A 26,185-nucleotide genomic window follows, 5' to 3' on the forward strand; every position below is an offset into this window, starting at 1 on the left:
GTCCTTCTAGTACTTTAAAGTAGTTTTGGTGACATTTTACAGCAAGTTTTAATTTGTTAACATTAGTTAAGAAGACAGATATTAAATACAGGAAATTCCTTAAGTACAATGAAAGGGCAGGTATAAAAATGTTCCTCTTGTTTTAAAGTAATTTTGTAACACTTTACAATAAGTTTCAATTTGTTAACTAGTTAGCTGGTTTCCAAATACAAGAAATTCCCGTAGTACACTTCACTAATGTTAATAAACTGAAATTTACTTTAAATTATATAGGTATGAAATACAGGAAATTCAGGAACAGGCAGGTGGAAAATGGTCCTTCTAGTACTTTGAAGTAATTTCAAAAAGTTTCAAATTGTTAACATTAGTTAAGAAGATAAGTATCAATACAGGGAATTTATGTAATACAATGAAAGTCTGGGTCCAAAAATGGTCCTACTAGGGCTTTAAAGTAATTACGTTTACATGTTACAATAGGTTTAGGTTAACATTAAGTATACAGGTTTCAAAAACAAGGAATTCCTGTCAATGAACAGGCAGGTATGACATTTTTCCTCTTGGTGCTTTAAATAATTGTAAAGTAAGTAACACTTTACTATTACAGAAGTTTGGAAGATGGCTATCAAATACAGGAAATCCCTGTAGTACATTGAACAGCCAGGTATAACAATAGCCTTCTAGAGATTTAAAGTAATTTTGATGCCACTTATGCTAACAAATTTAAACTTATTGTAAATTATGTAGGTATCAAATACAGGGAATTCTTGTAGTATAATGAACACACTTCTAGTGTCAAAGTAATTTTGGTCAAAATTTACAGTAAGTTTCATTCATTGACATTAAGCACATATAAATCAAATACAGGAAATTCCTGTAGTTCATTGAACAGGCTGGTATGAAAAAGTTCCTTGTAGTGCTTAAAAGTAATTTCGGTAACACTTCACAATAAGTTTCAGTTAGTTAACATTAGGTAGATGTGTATCATGAATTAACAATCAATACTTTTACAACATTTATGAATCTTGGTTATTGTTATTTTTTTACAGATACTACTTTTTAGTTTAATTTTAAATTAAAAGTATAAACCATAGGTGTGATGGACAAAGGACAAAAAAGCAGGAAACTATACGGTGCACTTACCCCCCCCCCCCCCCCCACACGCACACAGTGACATAATTTATATAGTATAATAATAAATTAATAAAAAACATTGTACTTGTTTTTTGTTTAAATGAACTTATAAATTAAATAATAAAAAAGGGAAGAAAAATTTAAATACACATCTAAATTAAATGATTGAACAAAAAAAAAATCATAAAAGGAGTAATGTGGGAAATATGCTTCAAAGAGTGGGCAAAATAGGGATGAAATCCAAAAAATCCGTCAATAACTTGCTGCTGATGTGCACGAATACTAGCCATTTATTGGGCATTTCTTGTCCTCCCAGATGTTTTGTTTTTCCTTATTTCTATGGTGTCCTTTACATCTATTAAAAATAACATCTTTATTTGCCTCTATATTTTTGAAAGGAATCTTTTCTTGTGTTTTTGTTCAGCCATTTTGTCAGTGCTTTATTATAGACTTCTATGATTGCTAATTCACAACAGAAGACGATTATTAGGTTGAACGTTCAGAATACGATTCCATAGGTTATATTTCAGCACGAATTTCGCGAATGGACAGCGACTCTTAAGTAGCACGTAGAACGCGTTCATGTCAAGTAAAGATTTTGGGAAAAGCGCGTGGAGCGTTTATAACCTTGCACGTTGAGAGCGCTCTTCAGAGCTAAGATACACTGACTACGTTTACATGCTGTTAAAATTCGGGTTATGGTCGGGTTAAGGTCACTATTCGGGTTTCTGAAACATTCAGGATAACCCGTTTACATGCGTGAGCAGAGAGAGTTACTCCTGTAAACATGGAATGTGTAATCAGTCGCCAATATCCCGATGTAAACGGCGACGCACGGTTAGCGTCTGGACGTACGGACAACAAGACGCAATATGCGTCATTTCCGATTCTTCTTCCTGTATCCAAAGACAACAACATCAACAGCAGCAGCAGGCGGATAATGAATAGTTTGGGGCAGATAGCGATAGTCTTTGTTTGCGCTTTGGCGATGGTACTGATCCACCAGCAGCACTTGACACTACTGTGCCTCTATACTGCACGCGGGGGTTTTTTTATGCGCCGTCTCTATTCAAAAGACCAAGATTTCTTGCGAATAGAACATGCGCAGAACACACATTTTGATGGGGATATGCCGAAACGCGTTTACAAGACCAAATATTCGGGTTAGAAAAGGGGTACCCCAGGTATAATATCCCGGTTTTTAAAAACCGTGATATGAGCATATCCGGGTTTTTGTCGGTGTTTACATGGCCGTGCGCGACCGGGTTATTGCTAATATTCCGGTTTTGAACGGGTTATTGGCTGCATGTAAACATAGTCATTGTTATCGGGAAACTCGACCCAGATCAGATTTAAGCATTCATTAAAGTGAATCGGTTCAAATTAGTCATTAGTTCGCAAATCGGACGAGTAATTAGTGGACAGATATGCTCATAAGCTCCGCGCATATAACGTTACTCCCAAATATATTTTTAGGTCGATTAAATTTCAGGAGCATATGCGACAAAAATGTTGGCAATTTCGAGCCTTGTAGAAGCTGCTAAACTTTCTAGCTAGAAGTAAGCAATAACCAACATGGCGTTACTTTGCTAAGTTAGCCCAGAATCATTTAACATTAATGTTATGGAATCATGACAAAAGTGATCAATTGATTGGTCAAATTTTACTAGACCTGCATATAAAAATGAAAGAATCACACCCCTGATAGACTATTTTGAACCTACATTAACAATGAACAAGAATATATTTCTTAATTGCCTAGATAAATAAATTATGTTAATTATTAGTATGATACCTAAATTAACTAATGTTAACTATGATTATATAAAAAAAACGTATTGTAAAGTGTTACTTTAGTTTAATAAGATACTGAAAGACAAATAAATATAATACAAATAAAAAAAAGTGCAATTTTCTTTGGACAATCAAATAACTGTCATAATTGGAACATATTCACAACATGATACACAAATTAAAGGCATAAAGAACTAGATCTGTTCTTCATGTTGATGTATAACTTAAGGAAGTCAAGGGTAAAAAAAATAAATAATAATAAATCAGAATGACACAACCCTCCCAATGCTACCCTCTCTCCAGTCAAGCTGTCTTTTCTTAGATATCTTTTCTTTAATATCTATTGGACATCATTATTTATGAAGGTTCTCAAACCATAAATGTACATGAACTATGTATACACTTTTTATATATATACTTGTATTGAGTATATTAAACGTATATTATAGGTATACGTGGAAGATACAGCTAAACAAGACCTTTATGAGGCTACATTCCCCCGAGTGTAAGATAAAACAAACTTATCACGTTAATGGAGGTTAAACATCACACACAAACACACGAACATCACAAAACAGGGTAAAGGGCCCAAAGACACACAGACTCACTGGGAAAATCTGGAGTATTTTAACTTGACAGATCATCTCTACAGCATCCCGTCCAGGTTCTTCTCGGCCGTCTCCTTGTCGCTGTCGGCAGTGGTCTCCTTGGGGCTATAGGTGTTGTGATAGTCCTTCAGGATTGTTACGACATCGTGATGGCCGAAATGAATGGCCTCGTCCATGGGAGTGTTAGCCCACCTGTATGGGGATCAAACGGCAAGTTTAAAGGAACAGCATCTGCTGTGTACTGTGGATTATCATTTTAAGTCATTTCTTTGTGTGAAGAACTTAAATGGAAGACAATGGGGTGAGTGTACACAACAACCATTAAAAACATACGATTCATAACATTAAATTAAGCTTCATTCAAATGTTGTAATTCATTTTTTTTAAACTTGTAAACAACAAACAATACATGCTTTAAAAAATGAATTATTTGATACACAACTAATAAATAGTTAAACTTATAAAACTTGTTCTAACAACATACTGTAAAGTGTTGCTATATAAGATAAATAACAGTTATTAGTAATTCTAATAATTATGTTAAAAACAAAAGTAACAGCCAAAATAATATACTATCAACATTCATTTTTTTCTATCTGTAATTTCTATAAACTATATTATATATTATATTATATTATTGAATGAATTAAATAAATTTTATATTTATTTTTCATTATTACACATTACTTATTCCTAGAATAAATTAACAATAAAAATAAACTGTTGCTTGTTAATTATTAGTTTATGATACCTACCTAATAAACATAATGCTAACAAATTCTGAAACTTAATTCATAAACTTTTATTAAACAAAAAAATAATTTTAATTAAATAATCAATTAAATTGATAAAACTTAATTTTAATATTAATTTTAATATTATTATTAATTCAATATTAATTAATAATAATTAACTGCAATAATAAATAATAATTAACTGCCACCATTGTGATAATAATAATAAAACATCCACAATTATACAGTATCCATTTTCATTGTCAGTAAACACTTTTATTAAGGTTAATATTATATTATGGTTAATACATTTATGGATATTTAAGCACAATAAATTGACAAATAAATGCTTTCAAATGTATAAAAATATATTTAAAATAGCTAACAATAAACAAATCAAGATGGTCTTATAGAGACAATTTCTTCAATGCAGCTTTATTACATCTCTGTTTTGGAACATTTTGACCCACTTTTCACATATAGGTGGGTTTAACAGTTATGCCACAAAACAAGATCTGTGTTGTATTATTTCATATTCTTACCTATCTTTGGGCACAGGGTTCACCTTACAAGCTTCTAGAAGAAAACGTACAACCTCAGTGTGACCTGAAACAAACAAACAAACAAAAAAAAATAATAATAATTGTATATTAGCAAGATTTCCACTCAGTAGAGAGAAAATTAGGTCAGGCAGAGGAAACAAACAGCAGGTCTGGGGTTTGGAGAGCGTGATAATATCTATAGTTGCAGAGTTTGATGAGTTCCTGGCACTCCACCTTCAGCAGCAGCTACATGAAGGGCCGTCCGAGAGTCGTAATCTCTCTGCTCCATATCCATCGACGAGAGTGCAAACCTGCACAAAGCGCAAACACACGTGAAGCAAGAAACTCAAGATTCAATCTGCACAAATTGTTTTCAGAAATGGAAAAAAACATGATTAATTGGTGGAGCGGTACCTTCTCAGAGCCGACACGTCTCCTGTGTAGGCCGCAAACAGCAGGTTGATAACCGACTTGACCTGGAAGAAAACAGAGGAGTCGTTTTTGGTTCATTAACGACATCACGATGACATCACATCGGTGCGAACTTTGCACAAATCGCTAGAGGTTCCCAAAGCATGTTGGGTCGCATTTGAAACAAAATGCACACTCCGTTAAAATAAATTTGTGTTTATCAATCATTTATTAAACCGCAATGAGAAAATAAATAAGAAAAAAAATTACCTAGTTCAAAGAAAATCTTATGGGCACAAACAAGTGTTTTATATTCAAATATTTCATATTGTCACATTTCATTAAGGCAATGATAAAAATGAAAAAACAAACAAAAAAAGTAGTCAGTATAACTGATACCAAGTTTAAAACATTTCTCAATGGAAAGTAACTTGTAATTCAGTCATTTTAAGATGCACATCTATATTTTTTAACCCTATATTTAGTAAAAATTCCCTAAGGGCAAGTTATTTATTTTTCATTGGCTCAAGTTAAAAAATATAGATGTGAATCATTACCATAATTTGTTTTAATTGGATGAATGAAACTTTTTGTTTTGTTAGTGCATCATTACCCAGATACTGATATCATATTGCATTGTTTGAGACTTACAGATTTCTACAGACTTTAATTTTAAAGTAAAAGAAAATTGCACATGAGGTTTAAAGGTCTTTGGCTTGCTTTACAGTATAAAAACCAACAAAACCTACACAAACACAGAACCAACAAAACCAAAACTCAACTGACAAAACAAAAACAACTACAAAAAATGTAATAAATACTAACTAAATAAAATAATAATAATAATAAATAAATAAAAATAGTAAAACAAACAAAAACTACAAAAAAATGTAATAAATACTAACTAAATAAAATAATAATAATAATAAATAAAAATAGTAAAACAAACAAAAACAACTACAAAAGATGTTATAAATACTTACTAAATAAAATAATAATAAATAAATAAAAATAATAAAACAAACAAAACCAACTAAAACAAAACAACAACAAACCAAAACCAAATAAAATAAAAACAAACTAAACTAACTAAAACAAGTAAAAAAACCAAACCAAACCAAAAACAACTCAAATAAAACAGTTCTAAAAAACCCCATAACAACCTCTTTAATCCCAAAGACTGATTAACTAAAGAAAGTGATTGGATGATAGGCAGACAAGACTGGATTGCTCCGTTGTCTCTTCTAGTTTCTTTCTGCCATGCTTTCCATCCTATAGACTTCTGTGGTGGAACTGTGCTCGTCTGTTTCAGAAGGACAGACTTTTTTCCACACTTTGTCAGTGAGCGCCAGTTCCTTCTGGAGGCTCGTATAGTCCAGTGGTTCGAGATTCTGCTGCTGCTGTTGCTGCGGTTCAACCAATAAGGACATAGATAGACTATCAGATATATCATCATGGAATTTCCTGTTTGGATTTGTATGGATGGCAGAGAAAACAAGGAAACGGTGGACAATGAAGCAAGCCAGTCAATCAGAACAGCACATCTCAGGAGTTATTTTCAAGTGGAGCAGTGGAGCGGGCATATTTAGGCTGTATTAAGTATGCAGATCTAAGTAAGTCAAGCAGTACAATATTTTGCATAGTAAATGAAGGCACATGGATAGTAGAGGAGTTTAACAGCAGAGAGTATGCTGGTCCTCCAGCAGAGGGCAGACAATAGAGAAGAAAAGAAATATGCAATTGCTAAGAGAAGTGAAATGTTAAATAGTACAGATTAATATTGCATGGCAGTTAGCATAATTTGCTTTGTCAGTTCACATTCATTAATACATATGCAGACACTTACAATATGTCAAGATTATAAGCATTAGTTGCATCTAGAGGTGGGATATACAGTGGCCCCAAAAAGTAAATGGACATTTAAGTAAAGTTAAAATAAAAAATGTATTGCATTAGATTAAAAAAAAAAAACTAAAATACATGATCAAACAGAAACAAACCAATTGGTATCTGCAAACTAACATACATTTTCTGAGCTATTTTACAATGACAAAAGTGTTTTTGTGTATTTTGTTTTAAAAATGCCTTATGAAATAACATATAATAAAAATTTGTATTTAATGATATTATGCTATGTTACTGTACACTATCACATATATAAAAAATGTAAAAAATAAATTTCAAATATATATATATATATATATATATATATACATACATACACACACACACTTTTTTGTAATTTTTCTTTTACATAAAACCACAACTACTATGTATGAATGTATATATATATATATATATATATATATATATATATATATATATATATATATATATATAGAAAAAGGTCAATCCATCATCCTTTTGTCACTTTGAATGTACAGTTAATATTTATTTTGTAATTTACACTGGGTTACTGCACACCCCTAGTTGCATGAGCTGCATGCTGTTTGTGGTTGGAGGGACAGATCTGTCACTCACCCGTTGTTCTCCGCCCTCTCGGCGGGGATCCAGTTTCTTAGCAAAGTGGCGTAAATTATCATAGTTGTGGAAATTACAGAGCTGGACCAGGTCCTAAAAGAAAAAAGAATAATTAAATCAATGTGAGCGAGAGAGACACGATTGTAACAGATTATTAGCTGAGATTAGCCTATATAGATTTAGTACCGTGCAAAACTGGATTCCTCGCACGCTGTTGCCCAGTTTGTCAAGAGGAGGAGACCAACACATAATGCCCATCACATTGGGCACCACCAGAAGGATGCCTCCGGAAACCCCTGATTTAGCCGGGAGACCAACCTACAGTACAATGCACAATCGGAGTTTGTTGCAGATTGTGAAAATGGTTGTCTTACATTTGAAAGTAAAACCATCAGACATTTCCCCAGGTGCGTATCTGTGAACCTCACATGGAAAGCGAACTGTCCTGAAAAATCGTACATGCCGCAGGAGTGCATGAGGCTCAGAGTGTTTCGTACGGCCTCGGGGTTCAGCACACGGTCACCCGTGATTGGACAGAAGCCTCCGTTGGCCAGGGTGGCTGCCATCACACTGGCACTTTCGCAGGTTACCTCAATGGAGCATAGCTAAACAAACAATACAAAAACATATGTGATCATATTTACTCATTTATAAATAAATATTAATGCTTTGAAGAAATAACTGATCCAAAAATGTAAATATGCATAAACTTTATTCACCCTCAGGCCACCAGTTGTGCAGATCTTGAATCACTTGCTCACCAACTGCTCCTCTGCAGTGAATGGGTGCCGTCAGAACGAGAGTTCAAACAGCTGATGAAAACACCACAGTAATCCACACCACTCCAGTCTATCAATAAAATCTTTTGAAGTGAAAAGTTGCATGTTTGTAACAAATGAATCCATCATTAAGACGGTTTTATCTTCAAACCATTGCTTCCAGCTAAACTACCGGTGCATAAAGTAACAATGCTTCCATCCCCTGTTGTCCTCTCACATCAAAACCTACCAACATAAGTGTTTAGGCCTGTAAACAGTGCTAGATCTTTGCATATTTCTCTCCTGATTTAGAAAAAAACACTTTTTCACTGGAGAAAGAAATATTATGGATCGAGGACTCATATTTTAGATATACAGAAGCAATGGTTTGAAGTTAAAAACATCTTAATGATGGATTAGTTTATTACAAACATGCAACGTTATCCTTCAAAAGATGTTAACTGATGGACTGGAGAGGTGTGGATTCATTTGTTTGATGTTTTTATCAGCTGTTTGGACTCTCATTCTGACGGCACCCATTCACTGCAGAGCATCCATTGATGAGCAAGTGTTGTAATGTTGTAATTTAATAATATTTCTTAATTGTTGGAAGCCTAAGTCTACTGGTAGCTATATATATATACACACATATTCAACACACTTTTCCGAACAGTGTACAAAAAATGCTGTTTAATTAGTACTAACCTGGAAGTAAAGGTCCAGGATGGAGTTCATATCTGTACCCTCTGGAAAACACTGCAAGTACGGGGAGATATTTTTACATAATAATGTTTTTAGTGAATTTTCAAATGATACCTAATTGCTATAAAATGTTTAATCACACACCTTCTTCTCCTTCATGTAGTAACCGATGGCAAAGTTTCTGTCACCTGACAGTCGCTCTGACTGAAACCTTCCAACAACAAGAAAAAACTTTACAGCATGAATTTGAACTCAATTTTCGGGCATTTTCACAAATATATTATTTCATAAACAATTATAAAGAAATGGTAAGTAGCACACTGAATTAAATGTGAATTTTTTTAAACATACTCCAATAAACTTTTCATTTGATTGCATTTTAATATTGATAGTTTTATTTAACATCTGATTACTTTCATATTTTCAATCTGAAATTTCACTGCTACCGTCCTCACTTACGTAGCATTGCTGAAACCAACATATTCATTTCCTGCCAACTTCTTCATGAAATTCATCACCTAAAACAAAACGCTTCATTAAATGCCACAGCTTTCAACATGATTACCAGTACGAATCTAAAAAGCATTACACTGTACTATTATACTTACATAGTCAAACTTCTCAGCATTGCTTACACCTTGCTGAAAGTCAAAAACAAACGGCATGAATGCGGTATACCGTAGAAATGAGTTAAACACAATCTTTTCAATGCACAGCCATTCAGGTTAAAGGACACTACCAAAATATTAATACATAGACATTATAGACAGAGATTCTATAAATTAGTAAAATCATTTCTCTACAGCATGAGAGGCATTTCAAATGAAGAATGGAAAAAAATATTCTAGCCCGCTAGATTTGAGTGACGTCATTGGAAGAAATAAAGGCAAACAGTGTTTGTGTCCAAGTAAGTATTATTATAGCTGTGGATCACAAATGTAAGTTGGTAAGGGGATGTGGAGAAATCAGACGAAACTAAAAGATCAAAAAGATCTGTGTGTTGTCTATAAGTTTGTTTTAGTAGACTTCTAGAGAAACTTGTGTAATGCATTGATTTGAGGCTCTTATGTTTTTTCCACATTGAAGAAATGCTTATTTAGGCAAACAAAAAAAGCATTGTATCTTACTAAATATGTGATTTTTTTTGAAGTTCAAAAGCACAAAACACAAATAAAACTTGATTCTGAAGGAATGAAACAGAATTACATTTGATTTTTTGTCAAAGCAATGGATTTGTCAGACTTGCGCTAACGTAGCTTAGCATTAGCTGGCTTTGGAATTTGTTCATTGAGGAAAAACAAATAAATGAAAGGGAAATTACCAACATCTTTGACCTGTTGGAGGGTCAAAATTCCCCACAGTTCCTAATGCTGTAAAATACGTAACAACAATAAAACCACAAAAAAAGCCTTCACACAGACATCACACATTACCGCCCCGACAGGCCTGAGAAAGATGGGGATCATGCACAGGATTTATCTTTAACGCCACAAACTGTCATCACAAATTCGTAAATGACAAAAAAATATATAAATATATGCTTATACATGTTTATAATATCGTTCATAATAGTGTTAACAGGTAAACAAAGCCCTGCATGTCTAATGTTGGTTTTAGCAAGGATGCTAACTACAGATTGTGGCTTTATTTAAAAAAAGACGATATTTAGCAATTCTGTGGGCATTGTCAATGTCTTCCTCTCATCCCTCTCAATTTATTTCTCAAGTGTTTATTATTGTATAATGCCTGCCCTTTCAAAGTCCTGACCGTCATTTGTTCTCTATCGCATCTGTTTGCTCTTTTTCCCCTTATCTTCCCCCATCTCTCTCTTCAATATAATCCTTTCAGCGTGATTATTCATAACCTTAATCGGATGAGAGCGGGGAAGGTAATCAGATTAAAACCATTTGTCCCTCTGATTCGTTTTCACAAACACATCAAGATAAACATTCGGCAAGGCACTTGAAAAAAATACAGGAGGCACAGCTAACGCAGTTTTAGGACCCCCATTTTATTAAACAGTAGAAGGATGTAAAGATGAGAATGCGATTTACCTTGAGGAGAGAGGTACAAACTATGGCGCCAGCGTTTACCATGGAATTGTGAGGTTTATCTGGAAAAACAGATGAATGAATGAATAAATGAAGATGACTTGGAGTGCATGAAGCTTATTTTTGGGAACATTAAAAGAATAGTTTACAAACAAATGTATTTTAGAAACAAATTTAGCAAAGTTAAAAGTTTTTTAACGTCAACCTTTACTTTTGGCTAAAATATGAGTCCTCTGTTAATAATATAGCTTTTTTCCAGTGAAAAAGTTATCTAGTCTGAATCAAGAGAGAAATATGCACAAAACAAAACCATAAACAAAAACAATATATATATATATATAGAACACGTCCAAACCAGTTCTAAACAAACATGGCAGTGGATTTTGATTGTGGGAGGAAAACAGGAGATGGAGTTTTTCACTGTAGGGAAACATTATTATGGATTATGGACTCATAATTTGGCCTGATGTGATGGTTTCAATTTAAAACGCCTTCATGATGGATTTGTTCCTTATAAATAGTGGTCGACCCATATATCGCCAATGCCGATATATCGAATTATGATTACGAATTATATATGATTGGCCAATACGTTTTTCTGCTTGACTGATGTGTTAGAGGTGGGACTTTTATTTTGACGGTGCTGAGAAAGGCAGCACCTGAGCACACACAGTGCTCACACTCTCTCTCGTTTACTGTCCATCGAATAGAAGTCTGATAATCAGATAGAGCTGTTAAACAAAGGAATAATGTATACAAAAAGTATATTATATGATTAGTGATAGAAAGACAAACATAATACTGCTTTCGTTTGCCGACAACATTAAGCGTATACACATTTATTTCATTTAAACAAATCTTTGAATGACTAATGAACATTTAATTTCACAAACCTTGCATTTTATACCAGCTATCCCCCCGACATCTACTTACAAACATAAAGATTTTCACTACACAAGATGATAATTGAGTTGTGTGGATTCCTTAAAGATTATTCTAATGTTTTTATCAGCTGTTAGGACTCTAATTCTGACGGCACCCATTCACTGCAGAATATTAATTGGTGACCAAGTGAAGTAATGCAACAGTGCTCAAAATCTGTTCCAATGATCAAAACGAACATATCTACATCTTGTGTGGTTTGAGGATGAGTTGTCACCCTAAAATCCCATCCAAACAGTTTAATTTGAGATTTTCTGCGATTCTCGTTACTTTTATTTCTTTTTAGATTTTTATACTGTAATACAATGATTTTTAAAAATTTATTAAGTTCATTATTACATATCATTTAAATAATATATTATTGTTTTTGTATTAAAGTAGTGAAAATGAAAATACCTTACGGTAATGAGAATTCTAGGGAAAAATTTGCTAAATTGTCTTAAAATGTGTGATAATGCAAAAAACCTATTTAATTTCTCCATCGATATTTCATTCTAGCTATTTCTTCACGCAAAATGTTTCAAAAACATTCATCTAAGAAATCCTTACCATCTTCGTCGAGAAAGAGTTTGTTAAAACGAAGGCCGCTGGGTTCCTTCCCTATAAAGCGGTGCACGTATTCAGTGCCGTGATCGTGAACAGCAATTGCGTACTTTAATGGTTTCACACACGACTGCAGACAAAACGGTACTTTCGTGTCACCCACAGTGTATCTGTAATACACAAAATGCCAAGTTTAGATTTTCGACAGAGCTCAGCATAAATGTTTGATACATTAAATTATGTTCATGTGTTAATAATCAAGCAAAATCAAAACTAAACTGTACTAAAGACAGAACTCTCACCGTTGGCCATCTACAGTGCACAGGGCAACGCCCCAGAGATTAGGGCTAAATTTCGCTAGTTGAGGAATGTAATCTGCCACCTAATAAAATTAAAACATGATAAAACACATTGTAAAACAATCTGTAAACAAATAGCATCAGAAATAATATTTGGATTAGAAGCGTACCTGGCCACCCGACATTGATTTAGCGCTCTCATAAATCTGATCGATGTGACAGGTAAATGACTGAAAGTCGGGAATGACAAACTTTTTCCGGAAAGCCTGCGTCAGCAACACAATATTGCTTTGCACACACCTGAAGAAAGAGAAAAGTGAAGATCATGCTTTATTTGCATTATCATCAGTTCATTCATTGACATCAACACAAACGTAAAAATAAATAATAATCATTTTAGAAAGATAAACAGACACAGAAGCTGAATTATTTGACTGTGATAAACTATTTCATATCTTGCTTTCAAGATTAAATACTGAAAACAGAATTGTTGTAACTACAATACAACCACAGCTCATTCTACAAAATGCTTCAGGAAAAATTAATAATAAAGAAAAACTAATTCACAATATTGGAGCTGTATGAGGCAGTATTATCTTAGAATCATTGATAATCAGTTCTATTATAGCTTTTGTTCATATTTTGAATTAGATCTGATTTGTCAATTTTCTATTTTAACTTCGTTTTGTTGTCACCAAATTTGAATAAATTGTATTCTTTTTTTTAATGTAGCTGATGTAGTTGGTTTAGTATTTCAAATCAAACGAAACCTTTTTTAGTCAAATAAAATGTTTTCCTCTTCTGGTTTGACAAGCACTAACAATAAACCTTGTATAATGTTATGCCCGGGCCTTAAACCATTTTTATGTATTTTCTGAGCAAAATTAAATAATTCACATACTGCAGGACTTTAAAAAAAAATCCCAGTGACCTCTGATTTAATGTGTCCTTGGAAAACAGCAGATATATGAAACCTCATGCTTTGGTAACAGCTATGGGATTTTGCCATCTGAATATTACACTGCAACTTTTTGTTGAAGGCTAAATATGTTAAATGGACACAACAGCAAATATATTCTTATTAAACTAAAAACTGTAAGTCGGTTTCATTTCAGTTTAATATAGCCCATATATTAACTTTTTGAAGAGCTGTCGATCCAGAGCGCCATCTGATGTGGTCTTCAGGGTGACCTTTAACATCTCCATACACTCCTTCAGACGAGGGTCTCCAGTAAGCAGACCTGTGGCTTTCAGCGCCTGGAAAGGAACAACATTTAGCCTAAATTTACAAGAAATCATGCCTTTTGTTTAAAACCCAATGAACTCACACTATTTAGACACAACTATTTGGTCTATAAGCCAAGATATGTGCTATAAGAGGTATGGTAGCAATGGCCCTGTTCTCCTCGGCCAGCTGGGCTGTGGTTTTACCGTGGTAAATTTGTGAGCTGGAATTTTCTCCTGGCCTTCTGCAATGGTGTAAAACAGCAGATCTTCCAGGCTGGGCAAAACGCCTGCCTTCCTTCTCCTGTGACGTGAACAGATACAGAGAGTATCCAGTAAGCAGACAGAAAACAAAAATAAATGATTTATTCAAGGGAAAGTGTTTATCAGCAGCAGGAGAGGTCGTACTGAGATTTAATGTTAATTTTAATTTCAGAATTAATCTCATTATGCCAGTCATTTCACAAAAGTCGTTTCACAATGGATAACAAATATGTTTTTTTTAATATAAAACCAATTTAATTTGTCAAAAACTCAAAAAGACAAAAAGCATTAGGCCAAAAATATATCCTGCGCAAGTAACAAGTTGTATTCTCAAAGTCGGCCACTAGGAGTGCCATTAGCATTAGCATAAATAAATCATTTCTACCGCCAGTTTTCTCTACTTTTACACGGTCAAGGAAGATCAACAATTTGAGGATTGATTATAAGCTAGCTATAACACATATACATACACGTATTTGTGAATAAGATTTGGGAAAATTGAAGAAAAATGCATTTTACCATTGACTGGCATTGTGAGATCATCTGAAAACCCATTTTACAGTTAGTCTGTTAGAAAAGGTGGTTATTTAACATAATTCAGGTTTGCTAAATTTTAATATGTTAAGCAGGATCTAACTAAAGCATTTGGGAATAAATCTTCCTACTGCAGATTCAGAAGTCCCAACGATGGATTGCATTCTGGGACAGCTACACAATCCCATATAAGGTCTCGGAAAAGAGCACTGGTTTATATTCTGACCACAGTCTATCCAGAAATGAACTGAAGAGTGTTTGGACGTTATTTAAGTTGGTGGAAAAACATTGTTCTTAAACCCATTGTGGGCTGAAACAAAGGTCACCAAGGCTTTGCGATGTCATTTCAGGATGATACATGTGGTTCTAGAACACAAAATGGGAATGTTCTTCAGCGGGAAAAACCAAGCAAAGCGTTTTGTAAGAAATAATTGGAAGAAAGACACCAAATAAAAAGGAACCAGATACTTACACAACAAATGTAAAGTGCGTAGACAACCAAATGAGAGAGAGGGGAAAAAAACAGAAATGAATGAGACATCAAGACATATAAAACACTGGCAAAATAAATAAACATATAGGCCTAGAAAAATACACATGAATGCATACGTTCTAAAACAAAGTTGTAAAAACAAACTGACCTTGATTGAATTAAAATAGCGATAAAAGGTTAGTTAACAACAGACCCACAGAATGCAAATCAAATATATATTTTTTAATAATACTAATAATTATACTATTGTTAATAGCCGTTGGAAACGACACTGAGTTAAAAAAAAAAGGTAAAAGAATTATCTCAAATCTTTCACATTTTGGATGATAAATTGGCTTTGGCGATTAGTACTGGGGAAAGTTACTCTTAAAAGTAATGCATTACAATATTGTGTTAAAATACTCCATAAAAAGTAACTAATGGCATTACTTTTATTGGAAAGTAATCATTACATTACTTTTCTGTTACTTTTGTCTCCTGGGCTAGGCTTTCTTATTTTGTTTTTAATACAAAAAAAAAACCCCAAAAGGTTATATCTGGCAACTATAAAGTCCTTTTCACACCAAAAGTGAAATTAATAAGTCTCAGCCTTATGTGCGTGTCAGTGCCCTCCCAGTTTCCCTCAACATGTGGACAGGAGAGCTGTCAAATTCATTTGTGTTACTTGTGTTACTTATTTGAAAAAGTAACTTAGCTATTTTGTTGTAATGTATTACTTTAATAGTTACTTGAAAAAAGTCATCTGATTAGGTAACTTGTGATGTGTTTCCCCCAACACCCCAGACTATTGATAAAATGCTATCAGACACACACACACTATTGTGTACAAACATAGCCAGCGCTCTGAGACAGGCTGTCTGACCTGGAAAGGCATTAAACTAGGTCACATAACCCCTCCCGTCCCAAGATGACGGAGAGTTAAGCCTTCACTTCCTAGCAAGGTCTCAGTTCTGATCCTCGCTAATGCACCGTGCCACACTGGAAATAATCCACTTGATGACACGGCTAAATAAAAACACTGTTATTATCCTACATTTCAACATATGAGGTAAATTTCACATCAAGGCTGAATTCCAAAGTTTTTAGTCCATTAGAAACCAATAAATAAATAAATTTCAGTCCCTGTGCTGAAATAAAAATCACATTTATAAACAGTCTCAAGTACACTTGCTATATTCTCAATAAAGTCCTGTGGTGTTACCATTGTATTGAACGATACAGTGAATATTAAAAAAAAAAGAGTGTGTTTGTGTGAAAGCAAAGGTAGAAAAAAAGATAGAGTCAATTTAGGGGGAAAAAAATATCGGAATATTCCTCCAGAAGAATCGCAAACCATGTCTAAATGTCCCTGCGGGGACAGCTGTGAGTGTGTGAACACCTGGAAGTGAAATGATTCAGTATCTTCATTATCTTCTTCCATCTCAACGAGAATTGGTCAAACAACCATCAAAAACAGCTGATATCCGCAGACTCTAGATTCACTACAACATATTTTGGCCTGCAGCGACTAAAACTCCAAAACTGGCAAAAACTGAAAAGTACTATGGTATTACTATGATATGGTGGACTCACGTGTCAGCTGGCGCCATCATGTCCGATAAACCTCGGATGTCAGCGAGTCTGAGGTGATTCATTTTACACTCACTTTAGTGTTCACAGGGTCTGTGTTAAAACCAACAAAACCCACTAAACTAAGTCAAATTCACATTTATTTTAGTTAATATATATATATTGTTCACATTATCGATCAAAAAAGGCACATTTTTTATTTATCAATTGGAAACAGATACAAAGGCCTGTTAATACAAACAATAAATACAACGATTAGAATAATTATATCAGCACCTATACCAATCAACGATAATGTTCTGTTTAATATAATCGCGCACTGCAGATTTGTTGTCTGCCACTTCACATGTGCAAGTTGGGTGGATTCTGATTGGCTGTCAAGTTTTTATTGTTCATCAACTAGAAAGAATCCTTCTGAAAGTGATTCTAAATATATTGTTTCTCTGTAACGTTATGGCTATAATTGTGATGTTGACTTTTATATTCCCATAAAAGACAGTGATTATTAAACTAGTTTTACTTATTATTACAGTTTGTAATTGGTGTGAATGGTTCTTCAGAAGATTTTTTCTTTTTTTTCTTTTATTCATATGTAGGCTAGGGCTTTTCTACTATACAAGTGTAGTGGAATTAGTTTTTTTGTTTGTTAACATGGCAAACTTAAACGAAATCTGCATTGGAAATATTTATGCATTAACTCCTAATTTTTTTTATTCTTTTTGAAATGGCTGGATTTCATTTGGGATTTTTTTGCCGTGTAAAAATAAATGCGATAATACAGGATAATATTTCAATGTTTGAGTGAAATTTGGGATCCATCATTTATTGGTAATCAATGTAAAAAAACAACAACAACAACAAAAACTCATTATATATATAACCCATATAATGCTAGGCTTCTCTGATTGGATGCAAGAGTGTTCTGGAGATTAAATGTAAACAAGGGATTTTTTTGTCTTGTTTATCGTCTGCCAGGTGAAAAGTCATAACACCAAATCCATCCAAATAACAGCAGCTTTGTGTGGTGTAAAAACAAAGCCATCAAGAGGCCACATGCTGGGTAAACTCCCTCAGGACAGAGCACATGTGCCTCAGAAACCTGACACCTCAAATTACAGTGTAGAGAATAAGAACCAGGACCTGCAAACATGCCTGAGAGCATCATATGATGCTTATGAACACAATAAAAGCAAAAGTGTGATGTGTAGAGAAAGAGATTAAAAGAATATTGGATTTGCAAATGAACCATTGGTGTGTTCAATCAATGAACCAAGCAGCTGGTCTAAAAAAAAGGGCTGACTTCACAAAATTAATTCAGCATCTGACATCAGAATGTGATTGCCATTGACAACCAGCTTATGTCAGTCTCTAAAGACTACTAAGGTGTGTTCCAAATCCTAGTGTGCTGACAACATTTTAGGCACCATATGTGTGATTCTGAAAAAAAAACTGTTCTAAGAATAATCACGATGCCTTCTAAGACACTAAATGTGGCTTGATTTAATGTGGAATTGCTGATCGCAGAATGCACTGCAACAGCTCCGTGGAAAAATCCATACCTTCAATACCACGACTTAGTATTGACTTACTTTGAGCAAGGCACCAAACCCCCATTTGCTCCCCGGGCGCCGCAGCATAAATGGCTGCCCACTGCTCCGGGTGTGTGTTCACAGTGTGTGTGTGTTCACTGCTCTGTGTGTGTGCACTTCGGATGGGTTAAATGCAGAGCACGAATTCTGAGTATGGGTCACCATACTTGGCTGAATGTCACGTCACTTTCATACAAGATAACTGGACGAGATATATACAAAATACTTATACTTAATTACATTACTTTTTAGTTATAAAAAAAAGTTTAACCTAATTAAAAAATAGTCTACTTTTTTACTCAGTATTTACATATTCTTAGCTTAGCAACATGCTAACAGCGAACTTTACTCAACTCATTTGTAAATATCTCCTGTGCTACTTTCTTAATTGCGTATTACAATGTTAACTTAGCAACATGCTAACAGCAAATTTTACTCAAATCAGTTGTAAATATCTACTGTGATACTTTCTGAATTGTGTATTACAATGATAGCTTAGCAACAAGCTAACTCGAATCTTTACTCAAATTAATTGTAAATCATATCTCCTGTGTGCTACTTCGTTATTTGCATATTATGTTAGCTTAGCAACACGCTAACAGTAAACTCTCTTGAAATCGATTCCAAATCATATTTCAGTGCTACTACTTTTTTGAGCATTGATGTTAGCTTAGTAAACTGCGATGTCACTGAATTCAGATGTAAATCGTATCTCCTTTGTGCTACTTCCTTAGTACGTATTCTGACGTTAGCTTAGCAACATGTTATTGGCAACATCTGTTTTAATCAATTTGGTGCTACTTCTATATTTGCGTTTTATGATAAAAGCTAGTGTTGGGCAATATGGTCATTTTTCAAATCGTCATACCGTCAGCCCGTGAGATCGACAATACACAATATTATCGTGTATGGGTGGAGCAAGAGAAAAACACTTTGTTCTTGTCATGGTATAACTATTTGGTGTTTTAAACCGCACAGGTGCGAGAGAGAGAGAGAGCCTATGGAATCACCAATAATCGAAAAAATATACTTTCAAACACACTGATTATAAAAATACTGTATTTAAAACAGCTAGTTCATATGTAGTCGAACGCAGCTGTCAAATCGCGCGTCCTGTGACAAATCTGCCGCATCGGCGCACGGAAGTTATCAGTCTAAATGTTCTGCAAAATCAGTCAACGGTGAAAATCAATAGTAGATTTCATTTAAAGTCCAGCAGTTTAACATTAATATTGGACATAAACGGACACGTCAAATATAAAGTATTCAAAACAGGTAAGTTCAATAGAACTGCTGCATCAGTCAAACAGCGCTCTGGGCCGCGCGCCCCAAGAGACTGTCGCACCGCCACAGAAACAAGAATGAGATGCATCCTAACATAACTGTAGCATTAAACTCATCGAGGGCTCGTTTAAAATATTGCACATATACAGGTCATTCAGATTACTTGTTGAAGTGCAATGAAATACCTCATATATGCAGACGATGTACGTCTGTTTGTGGATTGAGACTCCTTCACCAGCTACAGGCTCTGATCCTCATTTGCGCTCGTGTGTGTGTGTGAAATGCAGTGCTGAAGTGAAAATGCTGGGCAGTTTGCCCAATAAAAATAAAAATAATTATTATAATTTAATAGCCTACATTAATAGGAGAATAAGCCTAATATTGTCTTGACTATCGACAGAGACATCTGCTATCGTTGATATCTCTGACTATCGTTGATACACGATATTATCGTCTATCAGCACAACCCTAATGTAAGCTAAGCTACATGCTAACAGCAAACTCAAATCAATTGCAAATTGTATCTCCTGTCACTTGCTTTTTTGAGTATTAATGCTAGCCTAGCACCTTGCTAATAGCAAACTCTCCTGAAATCAACTGCAAATCGTGCTAAATCTGTCCTATTTGCCCATTTCAGTATTTAGCTGTTAGCTTAGCAACACGCTACCAGCAAACTCCACTAAAATCAATTCTCCTGCATGCCAATTGCATGACAAATAGTTGTTGCCTATGTAGAGAGTTTCAAATTCATCACTCACTGTCTTAGAAGGTGTTGTAAGTAGCAGACAGGGCAGCCCACTACATTTTGTCTGATATACACTATTGAGAGTGAGGAGTTGTCTTCATGGTACAGAGCCCCCCTCTCGATATCATCCTCTCCGCCATGTTGGCAGGATGCCGGTGGCAAAACATGATTGTTTACATGTGTTGTTAACTCGGTAGTAGAGGAGGTGCTTGCAATTCCGCACTGTTTTACCATGCCTGGAGGTCACTGCTGCGTTAAAAACTACTCCAGTAACTCACACGATACATATGGAAAAATATACAAACAATGGAATACAGTTTTTTAGGTTAACGAAATGGACACAGCATCAGTCTGCAGCCTCGTCTGAATCTCATACGCCTTGTCATTGGGCTAAAATCTAATTACAGCTAAATACCTAAACATACACAGCTTTAGCCTACATTAAAACATGTTGGAAATGTTTGTGTACATTGCACATCTCATTACAATCTAGTGTTTACGAAACAGTCGCAGTTAATTACTTTATCATTTTGGTCAAGAAGTGTCTGCTACATGCAATGTAATTACAACACACTAAAACACATGTGAAGAAACGTACCAAGTCCTGCACCCAGCCACAGCAGAAAGCCTTGTAACTTTCCAAAGACTTGTGGCTTTTAAACTCTTGCATTGTGTAGTAACTTACCCCAAAAACAAGATAATTCACAATGTCTGTATATATGCATGGAGGTAAATGGTCCAGGTCTCTGTGCTATTCCGCTGCAGGGAGCTCGTATGGGTCGATATTTTGGATGCCTGAGAACTTCTCAGCTGTTTTGCACTTGTTTCTGTAAGGTCCCTTTTCTTTCATCTTATCTTTTTGCATTGCTTTACTTTCTTGCTTTTCTTTCTCGTATTCGTAGATCCGTCTCTGTCCCGCCGAAATAATAAATGCACAAAAATTAAAGAGCTCTGAAATGTTTAGTCGCGCCTCTGTGAAGTTCTGAAGGCATTGCCCCTGGCAACCGATTGCGTCTCCTACCGTCATGGCTGACGGGCTCAGACCCCTCCCAAATCGGCACGTGACTCCCCACTCTCAATAAAGAACTTCAACAATGAGAATGTTTCTCTAGACGTAAACTTACAGATGTTACGATCATCTGAGTCCTGACCTTCACAATCACTGACAGACAGATGGAGAGAAAGGTCAATCTGTCTCTCCAAGGACAAAAACTCATGCCTATTGAATGAATGAAAGCAGTGCATACTAAAGTGACAGCACATGCTACTCTGACACATTCAGTGCACACTCAAAGGTCAACTAGAGAGCAGTAGATTTAGAGGAAACGTTTTCAGAGGAAACCCCAGTTTCAACACTTCCGAGCTTTGAATGCCGTCACTACAGGAAGAGGAAGTGGCTCATTTGGCCGTGCAGAAACTGACATGCTTTAAAGGTGCCATAGAAGGCATTGATACAATATTTTAAATTGTTCTCTGGTGTCCCCAGAATGCGCACGCAAAGTTTTATCTCAAAATACTTTACAGATAGTAGTTTATAGCTTCTTGAAATTGCCACTTTTAGGGTATGAGCCAAAACGCTCTGTTTATGTGTAGGTCCCATTTAAATGAAAATGACCTGGTGCTCCCGCCTCCCTTCTGGGGTTGCCTAGTCCACGGGAATCGGTCTGCTTTAACACTGTTGCCGTTGGTTGCTTTTCATGTTGGCAAAAACCTGGCAACGCTGCTCCCTTCTCAGAAGAGTGCGGAGCTTCAAGAGCTCATACTCGAGGGGATACCAGTGTTACGTTGACCATGTTACTGACCTCACATTGCTTCCAAGTGTTATTTTAAACTACCACATTCCTTTTCACAATCATTCTGGTAGCACGTGAAGGCAGCATTAGTGAAAACAGGCAGAGAAAATGTTAGCTTTAGCAACATTAGCCTTACAGAGAGCCAAGAAGCTCTTTTGGAAAACAAAATATGACGCGTGATCTTTGTCTGGAGTCTGGACGTTTGCGCTGAACTGACCCTTGTTTGTGAGGCAGTCGAGTCAGGTGTAAAATGTTAGCACAAAGTATAGGACTTTTCTGTTTTGTTTTTTCACTGGACATTTCCTTCGAAAATGAAGGTTAAGCACCATGTCCTCAGTGGTCTGTGACATTCCAACACACAACACTTTCAATCGCTCTTTGACATTGTACCTCCAGCAGCTATATAGAGGTACAATGTAAAAGCTATATACATATAAAATATGTTGCATTATTTGTCTACCAGATAATACCTGAATGACAAAATGAATGCAGTGTCTTAAAATCCTGTCAAAGCTAAGGATATTCAGTGAAAACAGTTTGCAGTGTTTTACAAATAACTGTTTCATATGCATAAAACACAAATGTCTTTCTTGGCAAATCACGATGACTGGCGTTGTTCATTGGTCGGGCATCGACCAATAAAATATCTTCATTTACACCGTAGCCCCACCCCCAGCTCTGCCCTCTCACATCTCCATATACAAGTGCACAAGTGAGTTTTGCAACAGGAATACCGCAAAAGGAGTAGCAAAAGTCAGAGCACTAGGATTTGAACTTGTAATGCCAGATCTGAGAAGTTGTAAGTGTCAACTTGACAATGTGCAGCGAAACTGAAGTAAAGTGCAACAGTAAATATGTCGTTAACATTTGTGTATGTCATTTTCTTTGTGTGAATGTCATTCTACACATTTGTAACTATTAATCTACAACTTCCAATTCAAAACATGTGAGTTTTGATCATTGTCTGTGTGTGCAAATTGAAAGATTCAGCTTTTCACATCAGAGCTGTGAATGTAAATTTCAACGTACAAATACAAATATTAATATGACACAGGTTCTCACATTCAGATTTTCAACCTCTCGAGTTTAGCTACTGATTTACCTTTATACAGCTACAGCAAGAGAACAGTAATGGCGGACTGCATCTTCTCACTCAGGGCTGTGTATATGCTAATAGTGCAGAGAGCATCACAAATGGGCGGGACTTTCACCAACTATGTCGTCATAGTCTGGAACTGCTTGTGTGGAGAGACTGTTTATTATTTTTTTATATTATAAAACAATGAGTGAGTGGATTTTTACCATTATAGGATGGTTGTTTTCACTGTGACCACACAACTGTGTTCAAACACCTTATAAAAGGGATTTTTGCATTCTATGGCACCTTTAAAACTCACTAACCTCGTCTGAACCCGATTGATTTACCATGTTTCAATAAGATTTTGAGCTTGACACAGACTAAGTGATTCCAAATTCCAAATATTACATTATGTGTGTGTGTGTGTGTGTGTAATAATTTAAAACAATATTAATAAAAATATAAATTTAATAAAACTTTATAATTTAAACTATTTTAAATAAAATATCATAATTATAATATTCTAATGCAATAATAATAATAATTAATGATAACAAGGTAGGATGAAAAGCATTGCTTGCAGTAAACATATTTACAATTTAATCAAAAACATTTCAAATATTTCATTTCTAAAAGCTGCCAGCTTGGTCTTAGAATTGGACAAGGATTGCCATCATCGGCTGATGTTATTCAGTCTACCAATCATTTATGCAAATAAAGACTATTTTAATAGATGATGATTAAGTACTAAATCTTGACATTTGGTCTCCTCTCAAATATTTTGGTAAAATGCATCTTAGATAGATTCTAGAACAGTCCACACGTCCATTACTCCGATTCACACTGAAAATAAGCTTTGTTTTAATTAAAAAGTGCTTCAAATATATCAGAAACCTCCCTAAAAGCCCAACCCTTGACCCCCATTCATTGTACAAGCTCCATTTTTGTGCACCATGCCCTAAATATCTTGAAAACCTCATAGTAATTCTAAAATATCATAAGCTCTAAATATACAACAAAAATCCTTCACATCTGTCATCTTGAACTAGGCCTGGGAATCATTTGCAGGGGATGAGGGGCCCCCATAAGAATGAATGAATGAATGAATGGACAAAATCCATCCAATTTTATATCAATATTGGACAGGTTCTGTCAACCCCTCGCATTGGTCACTGAGGTTTAGACCTGGTTTAGAGCTCTACTCACTTCTCGTTGGCCCCATCGGTCTGCGTACACAGGGCTCGTCTATACGAAGAAGCGCATCCTCCGGAGGCTGCTTTAATGTCATTATCTGTAACGTTACTAGTTTTCCAAAGGCGCCTTAGATTGGGTTTGCAAAACTCCTTTAACGCCCTCGAGAACCTAAAGTGTAACATTTCAAACCCGACAGGCCAAACAGAATGACTTCGGACAATAATGCCGGTAATATTACACCGTGAGTTGTAAGAATATCCGCTTTTTAGACAGTCGTGCCAGTTTCTTGTTTCTTCCCTCGTCTCTCGGTGTGTTTTCAGAATCGAATCCGCCCACTGAAGCGTTGCTCGCACGCTATTGGACGCTGTGACGTCACAGTGAACGATGATTGGCTCAGGCGTGCGTCAATCAGGATTATGACGCATATCACTTCCCTGTGTTGGTAGGGACTGGCTGTGTGCTGCGTGCTGTGCTGTACACACTACATACAATGTGTGAGAAAATAATATGTCGAACTACAGCTATGTAACAATTAACATATCTCGCGGATGATGTCACTACGTCACGTATTATTCAAACATTTGTGCAAATACACAAAATTATAAAAAAAAAAAATAATATTTTATTACATAAAAATAATATCATTAATTATTATTATATTAATTAATCATTAAATACCAAAACTTAATAGTATTCTATTATTATTTAATTGTTAAAAAAATAAATTTTAAAACATTTTGTCTAGCCTAATAAAATATAATTTTAATATTTGTAATCCACAATTTTTAATTTGGTCAAATGTGTCAACTATATGTGTGTAATTAAAAAATATCTAAATATTAAGTATTATGAATTATATCATATATAATCCATGTTTATAAATAATAATTAAATGTTTAATATTTAATATCGAACTTGACTTATTGGTAATCAAATTTTTGCGTACAGTCTGATAAAGTCAAGATTACAATAATGCTTTATAATCATACAATTTTAACAGTAATAAATTATTATATTATTATTTCTTATAATAAACATTCATTATAAAAAGCATACATAATATAGTATAGGTAAATAGGCTAATATAATATAATATAAAATAACAAAAAATAAAATATAATAGGTTATAATATAATATAATATAATATAATATAATATAATATAATATAATGTTTTTTTAATTTATAATACATTTTTGCAGTCTTACAAGATATGTGTTTATATGGATGTATTAATATAACTCATTCATTAATATGAATTATTGTTAACTAATAATTAAATATATTAATTAATAGTAATATATAAAATAACATTATTTTATTAATAGTTACTTATGCAGTCTGAACAAATGAGTCAAGAAAAGTAACATATGGCTAAACAGCCTAAATAAACATAAAATTATAAAATTAATTTAATAATACA

The 26,185-nt window shown here is 34.6% G+C and overlaps 1 protein-coding gene across 2 annotated transcripts; it reads right to left on the reverse strand.

Annotated features, from left to right (window-relative positions):
- Positions 1-3,519: 3,519 nt before the first annotated feature.
- Positions 3,520-25,090, reverse strand: LOC132159713 (glutaminase kidney isoform, mitochondrial-like). 2 transcript variants are annotated; one of them, XM_059569299.1, is made up of 18 exons: positions 24,776-25,090; positions 14,428-14,518; positions 14,135-14,253; positions 13,167-13,296; positions 13,000-13,079; positions 12,704-12,867; positions 11,216-11,274; positions 9,770-9,802; positions 9,621-9,679; positions 9,306-9,372; positions 9,165-9,215; positions 8,130-8,306; positions 7,888-8,019; positions 7,702-7,794; positions 5,224-5,285; positions 5,044-5,120; positions 4,810-4,873; positions 3,520-3,725 (listed from the first exon to the last, which is right to left on the reverse strand). In XM_059569299.1, exons 1-18 carry the CDS (start codon positions 24,943-24,945, stop codon positions 3,572-3,574), a joined length of 1,782 nt encoding a protein of 593 aa, XP_059425282.1. In that variant the 5' UTR covers positions 24,946-25,090; the 3' UTR covers positions 3,520-3,571. The 2 variants fall into 2 exon arrangements, with proteins under 2 accessions (XP_059425282.1, XP_059425281.1); XM_059569298.1 differs by having other exon boundaries at positions 14,428-14,524; positions 24,776-25,089.
- Positions 25,091-26,185: the final 1,095 nt, after the last annotated feature.

Source organism: Carassius carassius, chromosome 16 (genome assembly GCF_963082965.1).
Source record: "Carassius carassius chromosome 16, fCarCar2.1, whole genome shotgun sequence".
Lineage (NCBI taxonomy): Eukaryota > Metazoa > Chordata > Actinopteri > Cypriniformes > Cyprinidae > Carassius > Carassius carassius.